At 33.9% G+C, this 19440-nt stretch overlaps 1 protein-coding gene across 1 annotated transcript in view; it reads right to left on the minus strand.

The window, feature by feature from the left end:
* The window catches only part of LOC111615200 (glycine receptor subunit alphaZ1-like), a gene marked incomplete at its 5' end in the record, with an annotated part of 34288 nt that extends 19926 nt beyond the window's left edge, over positions 1 to 14362 (minus strand). The window contains one exon of the mRNA XM_023356608.1: positions 14280 to 14362. Coding sequence (XP_023212376.1) covers positions 14280 to 14362 — 83 coding nt within the window. The remainder of the gene's footprint in view (positions 1 to 14279) is intronic.
* Positions 14363 to 19440: the final 5078 nt, after the last annotated feature.

The raw sequence follows: 19440 nt of genomic DNA on the forward strand, positions 1-19440 counted from the left end.
TAATGAAGAACTTTTTATACTGTGACCGTAGGGTCGGTGTCTCTTCGACACCACGTCAGGAGACCTAAATCTGACACCACCGAGTCTCTGAGTACTCGGAAATCGCGACGTTACGTCACGCGACCGGTAGCGTGTGAGCGCTTGGATTCGGAGTAGAGGTGAGGAGAGAGACGAAGAAGTAACTTAATCGGATTCCATGGTTGCTAACAATTAACAATTTTAATGAAACTAAAGAAAATACAGATATATTCTATTTCTGTCATAGCCTCCTAATTATACTATTCCGTTCGAGAGAGAGAGTTTACAAACGAATCGCGGGTTGATAAATACCTTGCTTCTGGGTCGAAGGATCTGTGGTCACGCCGATGGAAAGTTCAATGTACTGGTTCTGGATCTTGTCCGTTCACTGGAGTGGAGGCACGGAGGCGTGGAGATGTTATCCTTAAACAGGCACGATCTTTTTCTCTCGGTTTTGATCCTGGGTCACGGTGTTAATCCTGGGTCACGGTTTTAATTCGGGAGGACGACTTTTGTTGAGCGGACATTGTGAAGACGACTTCTGTAGAGGGACTTCGGATGACGACTGACCTAATGGTCTTTTTTCTTTTTTTTTCTTCTTATTCCTCTTGGGTTTTTTCTATGAGGTCAGGTGGTTGCCGTTAACGGTCTGGCGTCCAATATAGGCCCTCCATCGAAAGTTTCTGGTGACACATCTCTGACTAACTGGATCCGACTCAACAAGGAACAAACTCCGTGGGAAATAATTTTTATGGCTTTTAGCCTAACTCGATAAAACGCTCGAATTTAACCGATTAAAGTTTCCAATAATTAAAATTTAAAATAACACTTTATTGTGGGTCTGTTCGTCCCTCACAATACCTATAACCGTTAACTGAAGAATAAAGTTTTGTATAATTTGCCTCTTTAAAAATATAAAAATCTAATTTATTTCAGTCTATCCAGAGTATAGTGTTTATATTATTAGTTGTCCTTAATAATTATGCGATTAGCCTGCTGATTAAAATTAATGATAATGAACATTACCAAATTTTGTTACTTAGGTTCAAACATTTCAACAAATATCATTGGTTATTTTCATCTACATGCAAAAATTCATACAAAACAAGAATAGAATCTGCGGTATTAGGAGTGAAAAAACTGGAAGATGCTGGTAAAGCTGTCAAGGACAGAAAAATGTCGAGAATTGCTGATGAAATGGCATTTAGGATAATTCGACAATACGGATCAATGAACACAACAAAGTGTAATGTGTGTGGGAATATTACACTTTGTAAAAATCATGTGAAAGACTGTGTTGTCCAATAATACGATTCGAAAATACAAGATATTCGCTAAAAAACATGACATCGTACGGTTACGTTTTCCAGAATTGTAAAATAAATAACGTGCCAAACGTGTTTAACAATGATGAAGTGTTATCACAGCAGTATTGCCCTCGTAAAAATGCAACGCCAACCTCAAATACCTCAGAGCAAATCTAGCGTGTTAAGTTGTGAAAAGCACTGAACAATTACACTGTGAATAATTATTTTGATGGATTTGGAGGAAGAATTAAAGAGCCTCGATATTATGAATATACTCTTTCAGCGAGAAGGCGTCATTATTGTTTCAGGTTAAGCAATCCTCCTTTCTGGTCAAGGAGAAAAATAAAAGATGGCTCGACACAAGGCCTGCTGGCACTGTAGATAAAATGACCCTCAAAAATGAGTAACAATAGAGGTTTCTGTTAAGTGATACACCAGTTTCCAAATTCGACGAAAATGGGTCTTGTGTACTCACTTTTTATAAAGCTGCTTTACAATTCTTTTACTCTATTGTTGATGCTGCAAACGAAGTGCACGTTACTTTGCAAGGTATAGGACAATACAACACGAGAACTTGTAGATATAAATGATCAATAAGAAAGTAGAGCAAATATTTATAGATACATAATTATTGCTATCATATAGAAGTGGTATGCAGTCTGTAAAATGTAATATTCGCTTGATTGTTAGTAAAAATAACGATTTTCAAACTTTATTTTTGTATTAACAAAAGTTATACACAGCTACGAAAACGCAGCTTTCCTGTTATACATTGTTCTGTAATGCAGAGAAACTACTCGATAATTATGATTAACGATGATTAAAACTTAATTATTCACCTTTAGTTATTTCTCTTCGCTTTTAAACTTTAATTGTATTTAATTTATTTATGTGTGCGCATTCACTAGTACTTAGTATTTGTATAGCAAAATATTATTATTGATAGTTATTTGGAGATGGTTCCTACATGAAATTTCAGTTATAATAATATAAATATTTTTGATTTTTGAATTAAAATAATTAATTTAATTTCTCATCCGCTTTTCCTTAATTCGTCTAAATCGCCATTTCTCCCATTTATCCAATCAATTTATAAATATTACCAACCTTGTTATATACCAGGAATCAAATCTGGTGTACCACGGCACGTTGCTGTATTATTACCAGACAATTTCGGATTATGGAATACGATCGGCATTCGGTGTTTATTGAATTCCTCACTAAAAGGTTCTACCGACTTTGTTTCTAAATAAAAATATTCGGTAGAAAATAACAGCTGTAAGTATTATAACGTTTACGCAGTTTTAAGTGGTATTTAATACACTGTGTTGTTTAGTGTTTGTCTTGTGAGTAGTATTGCCACGTGGTTCAGAATAATTTGATTAGCCTGATGATTGTGGTTTATGATAAAAAAAACATTAACAATACTAATTCTGGTATCGAGCAATTCTAAATATAAAAGTTTATTTTTATCCGTAGGCTAAAATTTTTTAGAAATTGGGAATAGAACGTCGTCCGTTTGGAGTGAAAAACTCGGAGAAATACCGCAAATGCTAAAAGATAAAGAAACAGAAAGATGCTATCGCATAGGCATTTGGGATATCAAAATGGATGCTTAGACGACACATATCAACAAACACTACAAAGTCTCGTATAGTACAAATATTACATTTATTTGATAACAGGGAGAAAAACTGTTTAATCGAATAATCCGATTTTAGATACAAAACATACGTTGGTAGACATGACATTGTGCAACTGTCTTCAACACTTGTACGGTAAATAACATTCCAAACATTTTACACTGATAAAGAGTTAGCAGGGTACTATTGGCTTCCTAAATTAATAGAACGCCACCCTGAAATACCTCAGAGGAAGTCTCGGTATGTTATTTAGCAAAGGTACAGGACAATTACATTATGAATAATTTATTTTAAGAAGTTGGGGTAAATATTAAAGAGCTTCGTTAATCCTTCTTATATTTTAAATATGGATGACAAATGACGTAATCTGTTTATATCATTAACAGTCAAGGCCAAAACTAAGAGCACGTGAGTACAAATTATAGCAAACGAGCATGATGAAGTTGTTATTGTTTTATATCAAGAAATTCTTTCTTGATTTTTTTTTAAGGAACAGAAATGGAAAACAGAGTAGCTTGACAGAAGACCAGCTACATTGAACAGAAAATGATCCCAAAGTCATTTTCATTCATTCATTAATCTGTAATAACATAACATGAGTTATATCCCCTGATATCGCAGTGCATAATCAGGGATTGTTTACAATATAATCAAATTCAATAAGTACATACAATATGTAAGAGATCCCAAAGTCATCACGACAACACACTTTTTTGTTAAGTCGCTTCATCACATTTTAAATTCAATGCAGTTTTGCCCTGTCTACTCATTTATGATGGAGTGGATTTATATTTCGACTACGGTGTTGTTCAAACTGCGGATAAATTAAATCTTACATCGGGTCAGCCTTAAACTATAAACACAAGAATTTCAGCCAGCTTATAAATCAGTGTATTAATTATTTGAGCCTAATTCTCCGTGTTCCCTGGTTTTATCCAGTGGGCTATTGGTAGTCTGGTTCACAAGGAACGACTTCTGCCAATCCTCTGTTAACCATACCATTACGGACACTGGCATGCTGAATAACAAATGGTAAAGGAAAACAGAACAAGAAACTAATTAGTTTTTCCACATCTGCAAAGAGTTTCTGACATGCGGATGTGTGTTTTTTCGAGAGATATGATCAGAAAAATGTTTGTCACTTTAATAATTCACAGTTACCAATGGTATATCGCCTGCCCTAACCTTATACACCCAAATGTTGCCACAAGAATATGGTACTTAAACTGGCATTTCTAAAATCCTGATAGAAAATTTACACAAATATTAATATTACGATGCAGTTAATTTAAATACAAATATTCATATTTGTATTTGAGTAAAGTAAGTGTACATAAGAAAGATGATGCTTTTAAAACCTTTTAAAACGTCAAAGTTAACATGTTAGTTCACTCAGAAGCATTGAGCAAATACTGTGTATGTTTTTTTATAATTTTTTCTGCCCTGTGGGCACTAATAAGACCTCTTTAAGCAAGCCCATTATTGATTCGGCCTACCCCACAATGTGGCGGCCGGGTGGTGAGTAACGGGCACGAGCAAATCCGTTCGAACAACCTCCCGAAAAATACCTGGGGATTCTTCGGCCCGATTGGATTGTGATCCCGGGTCCCCCAGAGCGGTAGGCTGCCATCGTAACCTCTCGGCCATCCGACTACGATACTATGTATGTATGAAGAGCATTAACTGATGTTAAATACTTAAATTAAACATAATTAAATATTGGATTACTGTTTACAGTTGATCTCACCGATACTTAAATTCTTACATTTATTTTTATTGAAATGGTTTTTAAATACAACTAAATTCTCTCAAAATAAAAATGAACCACAACTACAGTGTAAACAATACAAGTACACGTGATGCCATCTGTGGCTATCGGATGAACTACTCTGGCTCTCGAGGAATTTCTGCGAATTCTGTACGAATCACATGCTAGAATATGCCAAATGAATATGATCCGATTAAAGACATAATAAAGAATTTAATTCTCTCTCTCTCCGCCGCGGGTGAATTTCGAAAAATCCCTTTTTAGTGTGCATTCCCATGGCGTATCCTATTTTCTGGAACGTTTACAATCGTTCTAAAATCGAACTAATATGCAATAACAAATTCGAATTTAAAACGATGCGAACATTTGGTTAAAAAATCGAAATATATGAAAATATTTATAACAATGACTGAAATGTTATCAATTTCATACCTCTAAGTACTCAATGAAAATTAAATGTAGTTGAAAACGAAAAATCGCATCTAAAATAGTACAGTAGAAGCCGTTCTTTCGATTTAGCCTGAATCCTGTCTCTCACCCCATATGGGGGCGTTTCAAAAAATCCCTTCTTAGTGTGCATTCCCATGGCATACCCTACTAGAACGCAGATATAAACAAAAAATCTAAATACAGTGGGTGATCGGTTAACGAACAGATCGGATAACGAACACTTTCGCGAAAGATTTTTATGTTTGGACAACGAACACATGATCGGTAACGAACACCCCACAAAACAAACACAAGAAGCAGCGATGTAAAATACCTGTTGGTCTTTCCTTATCTTCGGGCAACAATTCGAAACTTTTCGGAGTGTGGGAAACGTCGACATCGACGCTCAAGCCGGTATATACTGATCGGATAGTATTTCTTCGAACTTTTACACTCTCCCTTGTAATTCCAGCCTTTTATTTTTCTGACAAAACATGTATTCGCGAGACTGTCGGGTAGGCACTCGTTACGTTTTGCGTCTGTTTTTCTTTTCGTAAGGCGAGAGTATAATAGCAAAGGTAGAGAGTGGGCAGAAGATGCCTAATATTGCTGGGCAGTATGGCGCGAACAGGTCTACAGTAGGCCGCAGTTTAATTTTATTTTAGAAAAATACGCTATAATCAAGAAGACTGGAGCAGCTAAAGGAGTAACAAAAATCACATGTGAGTAATAAAAAACATCGAAGAGTTCATAATGGAACCTGAAACTGATCTGACGACAGAACGCCAAGAAACTCGGCGAAGTATGTTTTCTTCTGAAAAAGAGGATTAATGCCGATATCTGTTATTAAAGATCCTTTGAAGAAGTGGGAGGATGTCAGAACACAGTCTTAGAAGGGCATCCAAATCAGGTTGAGTCTTGGGGATTTCTACAATTGCAATGCTATTAATTACTTACGAAAAATCTGAAAAAGAGAGAAAAGCAATTGACAATTGACAGATTCTTTAACCATTTCAAACGGAAAAAACATGACTAATAAAAATGCAAGACTGTATATATGTGTATTTTTATTATTGCGTATAAATAAACGTAGTAGGAAAATATATATATTTTTATTTTGGGTGTCTCCGGAACGAATTAATTAAATTCCCATTAAAACCTACAGTAAATCGATAATCGGTTAACGAACAATTCGGATAGCGAACAAAGTCTTGGAACGGATTATGTTCGTTAACCGATCACCCACTGTATATAAAATTACTTGTCCAGACTGACTGACTGAATGACTGATTCATCATCGCCCAGAGCAAATCACTGAACCTAAAGAGGGAAATTTGGTACACAGTTAAAGTACGTCATGAAAACGCACACTAAGAAGGGATTTTCGTAATTCCCCCGCGGGGGAGAGGGAGAGAATTAAGGCTTAACCGGAAGAACGGCTTCTACTGTACTATTTTAGATGCGATTTTTTGTTTTCAACTACATTTTTAATAATTTTCAATTTTTTTAATTTTCATTGAGTAATTAGATGTATTAAATTGATAACATTTCAGACATTGTTATAAATATTTTCATATACAGTAGAGCGTCGATTTTCCGAAAGTCAATCATCCGAAAGAATTCCAGTCGGCNATTAAATTGATAACATTTCAGACATTGTTATAAATATTTTTATCCATTTCGATTTTAAAAATGTTCGAACCGTTTTAACTTCGAATTTGTTATTACTTATTAGTTTGATAATAGAATGATAGTAAACGTTTCAGAAAATTGATCATATTGAAAGTAGTTCGTTTGATTCTCATCATTCTCAGCGGTAAATATTATATAACAATTATTATAATTGTTAAATGGGGTTTGCTTGCAAAATCCTCGCGGGCAAATCCGCGGGTAACAGCTAGTCTCATATAAAATAGTACAGTAGAAGTCGTTCTTTCGATTAAGCCTTATTCCTCTTTTTCTTCCCCCGCAAAGGAATTTCGAAAATACCCTCTTAGTGTGCGTTTTCATAACGTACCCTAAGTGTGTACCAAATTTCACCTCTTTAGGTTCAGTGGTTTTCTCTGGGCGATGATGAATCAGTCATTCAATCAGTCAGTCATTCAGTCAGTCAGTCAGGACAAGTAATTTTATATACAGTAGAGTGTCGATTATCCGAATCAATTGGGGACTGGGGTTGTTCGGAAGATCGGTGTTTCGGATAACCGATTATGTGGGAAAAATATATTAATTTATCCCATCTTGACATCTTTCTCCGTTGCGTGTCGCTTCGCGTTGAATTTTCGTCGATGTTAAGCCTAACGAAGACTATTGTATCGTTAAAAATTATTTTTTTTTTATTTTGTACGAACAAAATAAATATATTGAAAAATATAAAAACAATAAAAAAATTATACTTCAGAAGTTAATTTAGTATCAAAAACGTAAAATATTTGAGTAGCCCAAGACATAGCCAAAGATTGCAGCGCCACAGCACTGGCGAAAATTTAAATTTGCCGACTGGAATTCTTTCGGATAATTGATGTTTCGAATGCTTGACTTTCGGATAATCGACGCTCTACTGTATTTAGATAATTATATAATTCCATAGTAAAAAAGTATTAAAATCATTCATACAATACATTTGTTACAGGTTTCTGAGGTTTGTTCTATACTTGTTATCAAATAACCAAATATATTATATAATGAATTCAGTATTCCATATAAAGTGCTGTCGGTAGTCAATCTCCTTGGCATATCGCCTGTGTATCGCATTGCTGTATATTACGAAATACAGTTTGGTTGCCCTGTTATATGACATAAAAGTTAGTTACGAAAAAGAAATAGTAGACTAATAACGATTAATACGAAACAGACAAATAATGTTCATACAATATGAGAAATTATATACACAAGGTACATTAGACTCTCGATTAACCGGGATAAATAAATAAAATGTTACCTTAATTGATAAATAGCCTGGATAATTCAATACAGCAATTTCATTTACAGACATCACCTAGTAACTTGAAATAAACAGAAAACTTCAGCAAAGTTTCTCATTTTTTTTTCCTCCTACTGACAAATATTCTGCAAACCAAACGAGCATAGAACAATTTCTGATTACTTGTATCCGGATAATCGAGATTATACTGAATTATTTTAGTGCCATTTCACTGTATTCTGGTAGCGGTTTTCTCTGTTCTAATTCAATCTGATGAAAAACTATACGGATAGTGGCTTATAATAATATTTAATAGTTGTATGTTATTTATTTTTACATTTATGTATTTTTACGCTTTAATTTTTATTTTAATTAGTTGCTACGTTGTCGGTATTTATCTCTTTGAATTTGAATTTGGTGTTCTATTTTTTTGTTTTTCCAAATTCGAATGTTTCAACCTGAGGATGATCTATGGAGTAGATCGAAAACGTTAGTTTTTAATAAACTCCCTTGGCAAAGAATAAGGTGTTCGTTACTTGATTAACTATACAGGTATCAGAGATAGGCCATATTAGGAAGTAGGCCCTAACATGATAATGTACCTTCTTTTCATAACACTACAATGTTGTAAACTTATAACAACGCGATTTTAGAGACTATGTCTTGTGTCTAAAATCGCGCTGCTGTCAATGGCTGGACACTTGGACAATACAGATATCGTGCGTTTCCACACGAATGCACGGCATTATTATCTTTTTTTCTAGACCAGTGGTTTCCAATTAGTTTTTCCTACCTACCACTTCAATAAAGAGCTAAAACTCGCGTACTCCTTATAGCAGAAATCCATATTAATCCATACTAATATTATAAATTTGAAGGCAATTTTGTCTGTCTGTTACCTTTTCACGTCTAAACTGCTAAACAGGTTTTAATAAAATTTGTCACAGATAGCTTACATGTTGGAGATGGACATAGGCTACATTTTACTGCGAGAAAATATGTTACTCCCAAGAGAAAATTCGATATAATGCGGGCGAAGCTATGGGTAGACAACTAGTAATAAATAGAATAGGTTTTTTTTACATTTATTACCTTTAAAATACAATTCTAATAATAATGAAAATAACATAAGGTTATTTAATTTTGATGCGACAAATGTGAACGATTATCTTTGCACAACTTTGTAAAATCTAGTTGCTTTTTGGTCAACTTCAGTCTCAAATCATCTTCGAGTCGAATTCGATGACGATGTTTAGTTTTCATGTTTGCCTCGGCCGAAAATCCGCGCTCGCAGAGGTATGTTGTGTAAAATGGTAGTAAATATTTTATTGCCGCTTCGCTGACAAGATGATAATGATAATTGTACAATTAACACAAATTGTGTTAATTGTACAATTTTTGTTTCTTGCGTAAGAATTTCATTTAGGTATTGTCACAAATGCATTTTTTTGATGAAATTTCGAGAATATTTTTAGTTATAAATAAGCGAATTTGTGCATTCGACATCGTGTTGTAAATTGCCGAATTTTTGATAGTTCACCCATTATTTTTTTGGTTGCTTCATCTCATGCATTTAAATTTTAAATCGACCGATTTTAGATTGCCGCACGTACCCCTTCATGCAATTTCGCGTACCCCCAGGGGTACGCGTACCACTAATTGGGAACCATTGTTCTAGACAATAGAAAGTACAAATTTATCATCTAACAAATTCAGTTTATTCTAATACTAAAGGAATTGTGTTTAACGCAAGTACTTAATTATATTTAAGAGGGAGGGGGGAAAGAAAGGAAGAAACTCTGAAATGTTATAGATTATACGTATTTTTTTGTATTTTTTTTTATTTATTTCTCAAAAGACACTGTGGCCAGGTTGGCCTTTTACAAGCATCTTACAGTAAATCAACAAAACCAACCAAAAAAAGAACAAAACAAAAACAGGACGCGAGCTGAGAAAAAAAATTAATTAAGAACAAATATTATTGCGTCTTAAGTTTTTTTTCCGTTTTTTTACATTTTTTTCTGAAGATTTCATAACTCGATATGTTACGTAAATCGTTGCACAAACTATTTCAATAGAAGATTAATTGAAAGATCGGTGCAGATCTCCCCACCTGTAGTTTAACAATTGGAAGACTATATTCACGAATTATACGAGTATCTCGTGTTGATTTGCTACATTCACTTATACCAATTCCGAGGAAGCTATTTTCTTTTTTTCCCTTTATATATTTGAAGCCCTCCAATAGAATCTGTTTCCTGTAAACATCACTAATCTTGTCAATATTTTCGGATACTGATTCCATAAAGTTTAAATTATAAATTGAACGCATGTAACGATTTTGTGCTATCTGAAGTTCGTTAACAGCGTATAGAGATGCGGTTGCCCATACAGCGATACCGTATCTTATTCTAGATTCGATGCAAGTGTGGTACAGCCGTTTCGAGAGTGATGTGCTTAAAAAAGCTCGAATTTTCTTATTTATCCCAGTATACTTTACCAGGGAAAGTGCAACATCATCTATATGTTTATTCCGGCGCAGATTGTCATCATCAAAAGTTACTCCCAAAAACTTAATAGCATTTATTTTTTCTATGTTATAATCAGTTATTTTAATTTTTAGGTGAAGCGAATTGATTATTTTATTTCTATTTGCAAAGCGGAGGAATTGAGTTTTATTTTTGTTTATTACTAATCCATTGTTTTCCATATAACTATTTAAAATTTTTAAAATGTGATTGAAATTCTCCTGAAGAATTATAACGTTCGTATGAGAATAAGTTATCACTAGATCGTCAGTGTACATCAGTATATTCTCTTTTGGTATATAGTTAAACAAATCATTAATATATATACTGAAAAGCGGTGGACCCAGGATTGAACCTTGATTCAAATCAGCCAGAATTGTTAAATTTTCAGCAAAGCAAAGATTTACCAGTTAGGATGGGTCGGAGGAGTTATTTTTAAGTAAATCGATGTTTAAATCCCCGATTATTTGTAATTTATATTTTGCACATTTAGTTGATTTATGTAATAGTATTTCATTTATAACAGTGTTTCTCAACGAGGGCGATATCGCCCCCATGTGGGCGTTTTTCTATATTGAGGGGGCGATTAGTAACAATTTATATTTTGGGGGGGCGAAAAACAATTTTCTGGGCGATATAGTAAAACATTATATAAAGAATAATTAGATATTTTATTCGTTATATCGTACAATAATTAAACAAATAACATTATACTAGTCACTAGTCTATTCGATGCGGTACGNATAGTAAAACATTATATAAAGAATAATTAGATATTTTATTCGTTATATCGTACAATAATTAAACAAATAACATTATACTAGTCACTAGTCTATTCGATGCGGTACGAATTTGGCGTTAGCGTCGGCCCTCGGCATCGGAATTTTGAAGTGAAGGGGCGATGCTACGTAACGGTTTTACTGAAGGGGGCGACAATTCGTTAGAGGTTGAGAAACACTGATTTATAACATCCAAAAAATTCTGAAGTTTGTAGATGGGGAACTATAGACTATTACCAGCATCAAATTACCTACAACTATCGTAATTACATCTATATAATTCCTTGTAAAAGTTAGATCTGAAACAACTTCGTAATGTTTATCATTATGTATATATATTACTATACCTCCATGCTGATTAGGTTTCCTTTCTATTTTTTCTTGCCGATAGTCTTTTACATATGGTGGAGGATTTACATCATTTGTCCGAGTCTCGCAAAAAGCTAATACATCAAAGTTGCAGTTATATTCCTCGGTTGTTTTAAGTATTTCTAAATATTTATTATGTAAACCTCTTACGTTGCAATAAAAAACAAATATGCCCTTTTTGGAGAAGTCGTCTATCTTTGTGTGTGTTAATAATTCAGTCATTCCGAAAAATTTTCTCTAAGCTGTCCAATATTGGTATCCAAATTGTTGGAGACAAAGTATCCTATTTTAAATACACATTTCCGTTATTTGTCCAAGTGTATAATCTTTTTCCTTGTTTNTTTCGTTATTTATGGATTTAATTCTATAAGCATTCAATAGACCTGACTAATTAAAATTATCGTCAACAAACGAAAAAATTTTATTTGCTATTTCTGTTAAATCCTCATTCTGAAGTGTCGGCACGCCAACAACCTCCAAGCTTGAGTTGTTTTGATCCTGCTCCAACATACAGAGTTTTTCTTTTAGAGAATTTAATTCTGCCTTCGTACTTTTATTCTCTTCCTTTAGTTCTGTCATTGTTTCGATAGCAGTTACATAGTTTCTCTCTAAAACATTAATTCTCTCTTTTATTTTGTCTAACTTATTTGTTGAGAATTCTATCGATTTCTGGATTTCTATGTTTGTTTTTTTATATTACTCAACTCCAAGTGTATTAGTTTCACTTATTGTAAAATTATTTCAGAATTTTTGGTAGTTATACTTAAAGATGACGTTGGAGTGAAAGTTAGATTATCTGGTGTATTATCCACGTTTTTATTATAATTATGTGAAGTCATAATAATCTGCTCACACTCACCCAGTTCTCTGTCGTTTTCCAGTTCCTGTGTCCAATTTGCGTTGTTCTTAATGGTTTTCACTAATTTGCAATCTTCACATTTTCAAGTTTTTTGTAAGACTTGCTGAACTTATGAAAGTTTGCTGCCTGGATCCAAAAACAATAGAAGTGAGCAAATTTAGAGCAATTGGAACAAGTTAATAACTCACTTTCCGAAACTTTGTGCTTGCAAAAAGAACAAGCGCTCAAACGACGATTTGCCATAGCTCCACGCCTCCTCCACTCTCGCACGCATCATCAGTTAATGATCAACTAATTAAACGCTTATTACTTCAAAATACATTCATTCATTTAAAATTATACGTAACATATTTTCTATAAAAATACATGACAAAGAAGAAAAGAGACAGATTTATTATAACAAGTATTGATTATAACAAGCTATGATCCCATATGAGGCATAGAAAAAGCAAAAGACTAAATAGAAGAAAAAGATAATATAATTCTGTGATAAGTTTAACAAACAGCAATAACAAGATGCTGAACTAATATTTCAATTTTTAAGATATGATAGTATTATAATATCTTAAGAACTGAAATATTAGTTTACCATCTTGTTATTTAAAATTATTTATTAACTTTACTGATTTTTTAATAACTTTTTCCACCTTAAGAGCGTTACAGGGTCTTCCTTACAAGTTTATCATGGGTTAGGTAAAGTCCACAATGGTGAGAAACTGGCCCTACGTATCCGAAAGGACCGTCCCCTGAATAATTCTTATGGTTGCCTGTTCAGATTCAATCCCGCATCATCCAGTCATCAGCCTACCGCTTCTCGAGTTTCAGGTTCTACTTTGAGCATTCGAGAGAAAACACATTGAATTATTTAAATCTATTTAAGATTCCTGATTCGATGTTTGTCCATTTAATTAATTTGCAGAGAAATCGGTTAGAGATTTCAATTTTATTTTCTATAAAATGCACAAAGTAGTAAATATACTTTAAAATGAAGCTTTAAATTAATCAATACTTCCTCTTGTCACAATATTTTAAATATTTAATTTCTGACAGTTTTATTTAATATGCAAACAATTGTCACTCTGCGAATAAGAGGTTTCGTTACCACTTTTCTCTGTCAGGTGATTCTTAACCTCTTAATGTCAAATTAATTAAAAACATGACTTCAGATGAAAATCTTTCGTTATATCTAAAGAAAACATCTATTTGAAAAAAAAAAATTTTATTCGATTTTCATCAATTTGCCAAAATTGGTTCCTAAATGGCATTTTCTCCTCTAGATAGCCAACTTTACAGGGCCTGAAAATGGCTTCTCTGCACGAGTCGCTATCGTGTTGGAAAGCTGCCATTCGTACGTTAGCTTTAAAAATAATTAAAAAACAAAAACATGACAAAACATAAAATGAAAATTAATTTATTCACGTAAAGACATATTTTAAACGATTACAAGTAATAAGAAAAATGAAAAATAATTATAAAATACAATGTTATACACAGTACATTTACTTGTAGAAGCTTTACTGTCCTTTTAAATACTATTATTATTGTTAAATGTCTACTTTGGACTTTATTTATTAATAGGACTTAAACTGGTGGTGAAAGATTGACACAGCAATTAGAGTTAGTTCAGAAAAAAGTAGCGGTTGGGTATCCGCTAACCCAACTGTTGTTGGAATGGCTAACTGAGTGGACGCTGGAGGTAATGTTGGACCTTGAGAAGGACCATCTGTGAATACTGGCACCTGAAAAAATAAGAAACTTCTAATTAAAAAGAACTGTAATTATAATATAAAATTTTTAAATACATTTAGGTTCGTTTATATAGAAAAAATATATATAAAATTCAAATTTCCTTCACATATAATGATTTTCCCGTCAACAACTTACATAAACAACCACTTATATTTGAATAGTGCCAGTAACCTAACTAGAACCTATATAGGAGGAAAGCCTGAAACGGAAAGTGCAAACCTACATTCACCTCCATATCATTGTGGATATACAAACAATGTTGATAAAAAGATATTATATATTGTATATATAGAGAGCTCTTAGATATTGAACATATATACAGGTATACTCCCGGTTACAACCTTCTCACGATAAAACAAACTGCAGATACGACCATCACATATTTATACCCCTACCACGATCCAACTTAGCTATCTCAACCAATAAGACGCTCAGTCCGTTCCAAGTGTTGCCACCCATCCAGCTTTTGCATCAATTATCCGCGCGATGGGGCAAAGACAGAAAATATCTGGGTTTTAAAAAAATATAGCAAGTCTTCAATAATTAATTATTTTTAACAATATAGCTGATTTTATAACCATCAAACAGAAACGGTCAGATAATTTAATCAGTAAGTCATTTATAATAACATTCCAGAATAGATGTCCAGATACCAAGCCTGGAGGACAGCCGATATTTATAAAGCAGGTTTTTTTTTTTAACAAAGCCCAATTTAAGCTCGGCCATCGTCTTTTAAGACATCCTCGAGCAAATAGAAAATCTTTTTTGGTAATTTTAAAACTCGATAAGTTTTAAAACGAGGGCCACCGTGTATTGTCAGATGTCTCTTTGACGTCTAGAACGTGTGTGCACATGTGCACGTACGTGCAAGGCGTATTTATCACATTCAGGTCTTTTTCCTTAATTTATTTATAAAAGGAAGGAGTGATCCAGGTTCCTCCCAGCTTATGCTACCGAATATTACTATTCAAACAGTTGACCGTACTTGGTCATTCTATTTTATTCGCATTTTATTGTTTGCTTTGCGTGGCGTAAGACGGAACCAAAAAAGCACCGTTACACTCCATCTTACGAATCCGTAGAAAAACAAACCGAAATTGAATAAGATCTACACATAAAATAACCTCAATTCCTTAAATATTGGTCATTAAGTTACTTTATTTTTAAATTTTATGACATTTTATGAGGAAATGTAGGAATGTAAGGCGTTACTTTAAGCAAATCACGCAAAGTAACTAAAAATAATCAGCAAATCAATACCGTCGATTTATGTTAAGGTATACTAAAGTTATACGGCAACATTTCTAGAAATAATTGTAGAAAAATAAATATTTCTAGAAAATTTAATTCTATTTTATTCAATAACAAACACTGCTCCTAATGCTCTGAGTGTAATCGAATGCAAGAAGCTTAATATTTGAATTAAACGGGTAAAAACGTTGGCCTTTCTTAATATTTTAACATAAATTAGCGCCAATGCTATATATTACGAACGGAGACAGCGAATTAAATAAGAAAATATGGTAAAAACTCACCATCCACATAATAATTTAATTAGTTCTCGGCAGCCTGCGACGAAAGAGCAAACTTCTAGCAAAATTTTAACTATTCGTTAGCCAATTCATCGTCCGTAATGCGATTTCATTAGCTTACACATTTGTTTACAACACGCCTCCGAAAATTAACCACCATTTTTTTATTATCGAAAAGTGTTGCCAGATCTTGGAGTCCAAAAGATAATCGAAAAGTTAAATTAATTTTATCGATAACTTGCAACGAGTGTTATTCATTTATAAGAAGGAACACGTTAATATTTATAAATAATATTAATAATTTATATTAAATTCATTCTGTAGCAGTTGATTAACTTTTATGTTTTAGGTCCGTTAAGATCATGGAGTTATTGTTCCGCGTGTTCGGGTAGGTTCTTTTATTCCTCCGCGTAACTTCGCTCGAGCGGCATCCGTTTAAAAATTAACACGGTGCGTTCCTATATTCCGTCCGGAGTGCGTGCCTTCGGACGGCAAAAACGGCCGACTGTAGTACAGTCGACCCCCTATAAAACTGTTGATTTTTCCGTTTTATATGAATTCCATGTTGTACGAGTTACTTAGATTTTACAAATACGTGTGCCGGCCTATGAAGGCTCACGTATTGGTAAAATTTAAGTGGCTCGTACATGGAATTCATATAAAACGGAAAAATCAACAGTGTTATAGGGGGTCGACTGATAGTAGTTTACGGTGGAAAACAACATGGCGTTCTCCATGACTCAGATAGTTTCGTTTCGGGGTCCATTATGTGGTGTTGATTGAAAATTTAGAAACTGTGAAAGCGCAAGTTAGTACACGCGGTGGTGTGTCTTATCGAATTTTTTGTTTTTCGAATGGTAGCCGGCATTGTAAATTTTCGTGGTTATTTTGAATGCTCTGTCGGCAAGATAATTCATTTTACGATTAAATTTTATAATTGGGACCCTTCTTTTATTTCAAAAAATGCACATTTTAAAATCATAGATCCATACGTTACGATACTATCGATAGCACGGGCGCCGCCATCTTTCTTTCACCGTTGTTCCTAAATGCGTATAAACAGCAGCGCACTCCCGTAGCAGAGCGACCGCTATTAACGAACGCACCCTAAGTTATTTATACCGCTTCAGTTAAACAAAATGGCGACGCACGAAATTTCAATTAAAAAATGTAGTTATTTCATGTTAAATATTTTTAATTATAAAAACAATATAAGTGAACTTTGATAAAGCTTGATATCCTTTGTTCTACACGGATACAACAATATTGCACAGATGGCCGAGCGGTTAAGATAGTAGCTCTGGAGGTCACAGCATTGAATCCGAACAAGTCGAAAAATCCACAGGAATTTTTCGGGAGTGGTTGTCCGGATATGTCGGGCTCTGTCCCTCATCACCCGGCCACTCCATTGTGGCTGGGGTGAGGGATGGGGCCGAATCCATAACGGGTTTGCTAAAAGAGTCCCTCTTAATATCCACAGGGCACAGTTAAAAAGAAAAAAAAAAAGAAAAAATATTGGGTCGCGTGAGCAAAATGTTTAAGAAACATTGCTCTAGAGTACTCGTGGGGTACTCTACTCTTCATTAGAGTACCTAAGAACAACTGCAGTCCAATCTTCCTTTACTACTTTAGCCAAAAAGCAAGAGTAAAGACTGCTCTGAATATGGCGTAGCACAATGTCGAATATTTTCTGAAAAGTTTTGTATTCTTGTGCCATTATTATTACATTTTTTTGATTCGTCATTGAATGGCGGAGAATACATTATCGGTTTATTCGATATCAGTTGCAACAGCATAAAAGAGAAAAATTTGAAAAACTTCTGGAATATTTGGATAAATACATGAGGTATTTGGCTGCATTACCATACTAGCAATAATTGAAAATGAATATAATTTGAATTGTACCTTGTATGCCTAAAGTTATCTCGTGACTTATACCAAGTTATTCGTGTCTGTCGCCTACTTTGATTAATCTCCATGGAAATGATAACGTCATGCCGAATTTGCCAAGGGAGACAGAATTCACATTTCTTCACGTTACACCTTCATGAATTTGAATCCTGAAAGTACCAATGGTGGGCATTGCAATCTAGCCGAATGTCATGGAGGATCTATTAAGTTGGCACTTAATGTCGGCACCATTGGTAACCGGGAATTTAATAATTTTGGAAGTAAAGATGGAGTGAAGGTCAAGGCAGCATAATTGGCTACATGTCCACACACCATGCACGTGTGCTATGCTACCTGGTGTAAATTTAGGCTGCATACACACTAGGCGTTTTTAAACGCACGTTTTAAAGAACCAAGAGTTCTACTAAAGCGCCCGAAAAATGCGCATTTTAAGAAAAATCTATAAATGCGCACGTTTGAGTGTGTATGCCTATGTAGAACTCTTGGTTCTTTAAAACGCGCGTTTAAAAACGCCTAGTGTGTATGCAGCCATATACAGTATGGTCAAGTATACATACTTTGGTTTAAGGGTGGTAGTGTCCCAAACTACCCAGACTATTGTAACTATATATTTAATAAAGTTTTGTTCACCAATTGTATGATCTTTAGTGATTTATTGTACCTCTCCGGGTAGATTGGTTGCTAGTGGTCCAAGAGTCAGTTTGGGAAATCCTTGATTCACTTAATAAAGTACATATTCTGTCACTAGTGTATGAGACTAATTCCAGAATTATATGCAAACTGAAGAAAAGCATTTAAGATGGCAGCATCAATATTTTACATGTTTTGAAGTGATTATGCATATACAAAGGTGCGTAGATGCGCAACGATGCCACTTTTGGCATCTTCTGTGTGTTTAAATAATGTTTCTAATGAATGTCCGTTTCCTAACTTCATTTGTATTGTTTTGAGTGAATGGGGCCATTTTATGCAAGACACCCCTCATTGTGACTCCTCTATAAGGATAACTAAAAATGCCGATTTTTATTACTCAAGACTTAAGAGAAATGTTACAAATTTCTTAAATTAATAGTAATTTATTTGATGTTCAATGGCTATTTCTTGTCATGCCGTCTTTAAAATGGCAAATTGCTATCATTTCATTTCACGTGGTTGATGAATTAGAAAGTTTATGGCATTTTGACTTGTCACAATTATGACCAAAAACGTTTGTCATGTAATTCCTGATTACAATAAGTAGATTCTACTGAATAATAATGATTCTTCTAGATAGAGAAATAATTATATTATAGTTAGAAAGTATTTGACGTCGTTGTTTCTTGGTCTTTTGGCTTAGATGGAGGTATAATTTCTATTCGATGTTGTCGTTAACTGAAGACGATCAATCAAACTGATCAAAAATATTTTTAATTAATACCTTGCTGAGATCAAGAAGGATTTTTGTTTGTATTTGGCTCAGATGATAATGTAGTAATTTTTTGATATTTACATAATAAAATGTAGTAACTTTCTAAACTGCAAGGTTTAATTAATTTTAGATTTCATTTCATGAACAATATAATATCAAAAACTACTGGTGCCATCTTAAGAAGTATGAAAATATTGTAAGGAACCAAGTCCGAGCA

Source organism: Centruroides sculpturatus, unplaced genomic scaffold (genome assembly GCF_000671375.1).
Source record: "Centruroides sculpturatus isolate CEXI.00-Female unplaced genomic scaffold, Cexi_2.0 scaffold2193, whole genome shotgun sequence".
Classification (NCBI taxonomy): Eukaryota; Metazoa; Arthropoda; class Arachnida; order Scorpiones; family Buthidae; genus Centruroides; species Centruroides sculpturatus.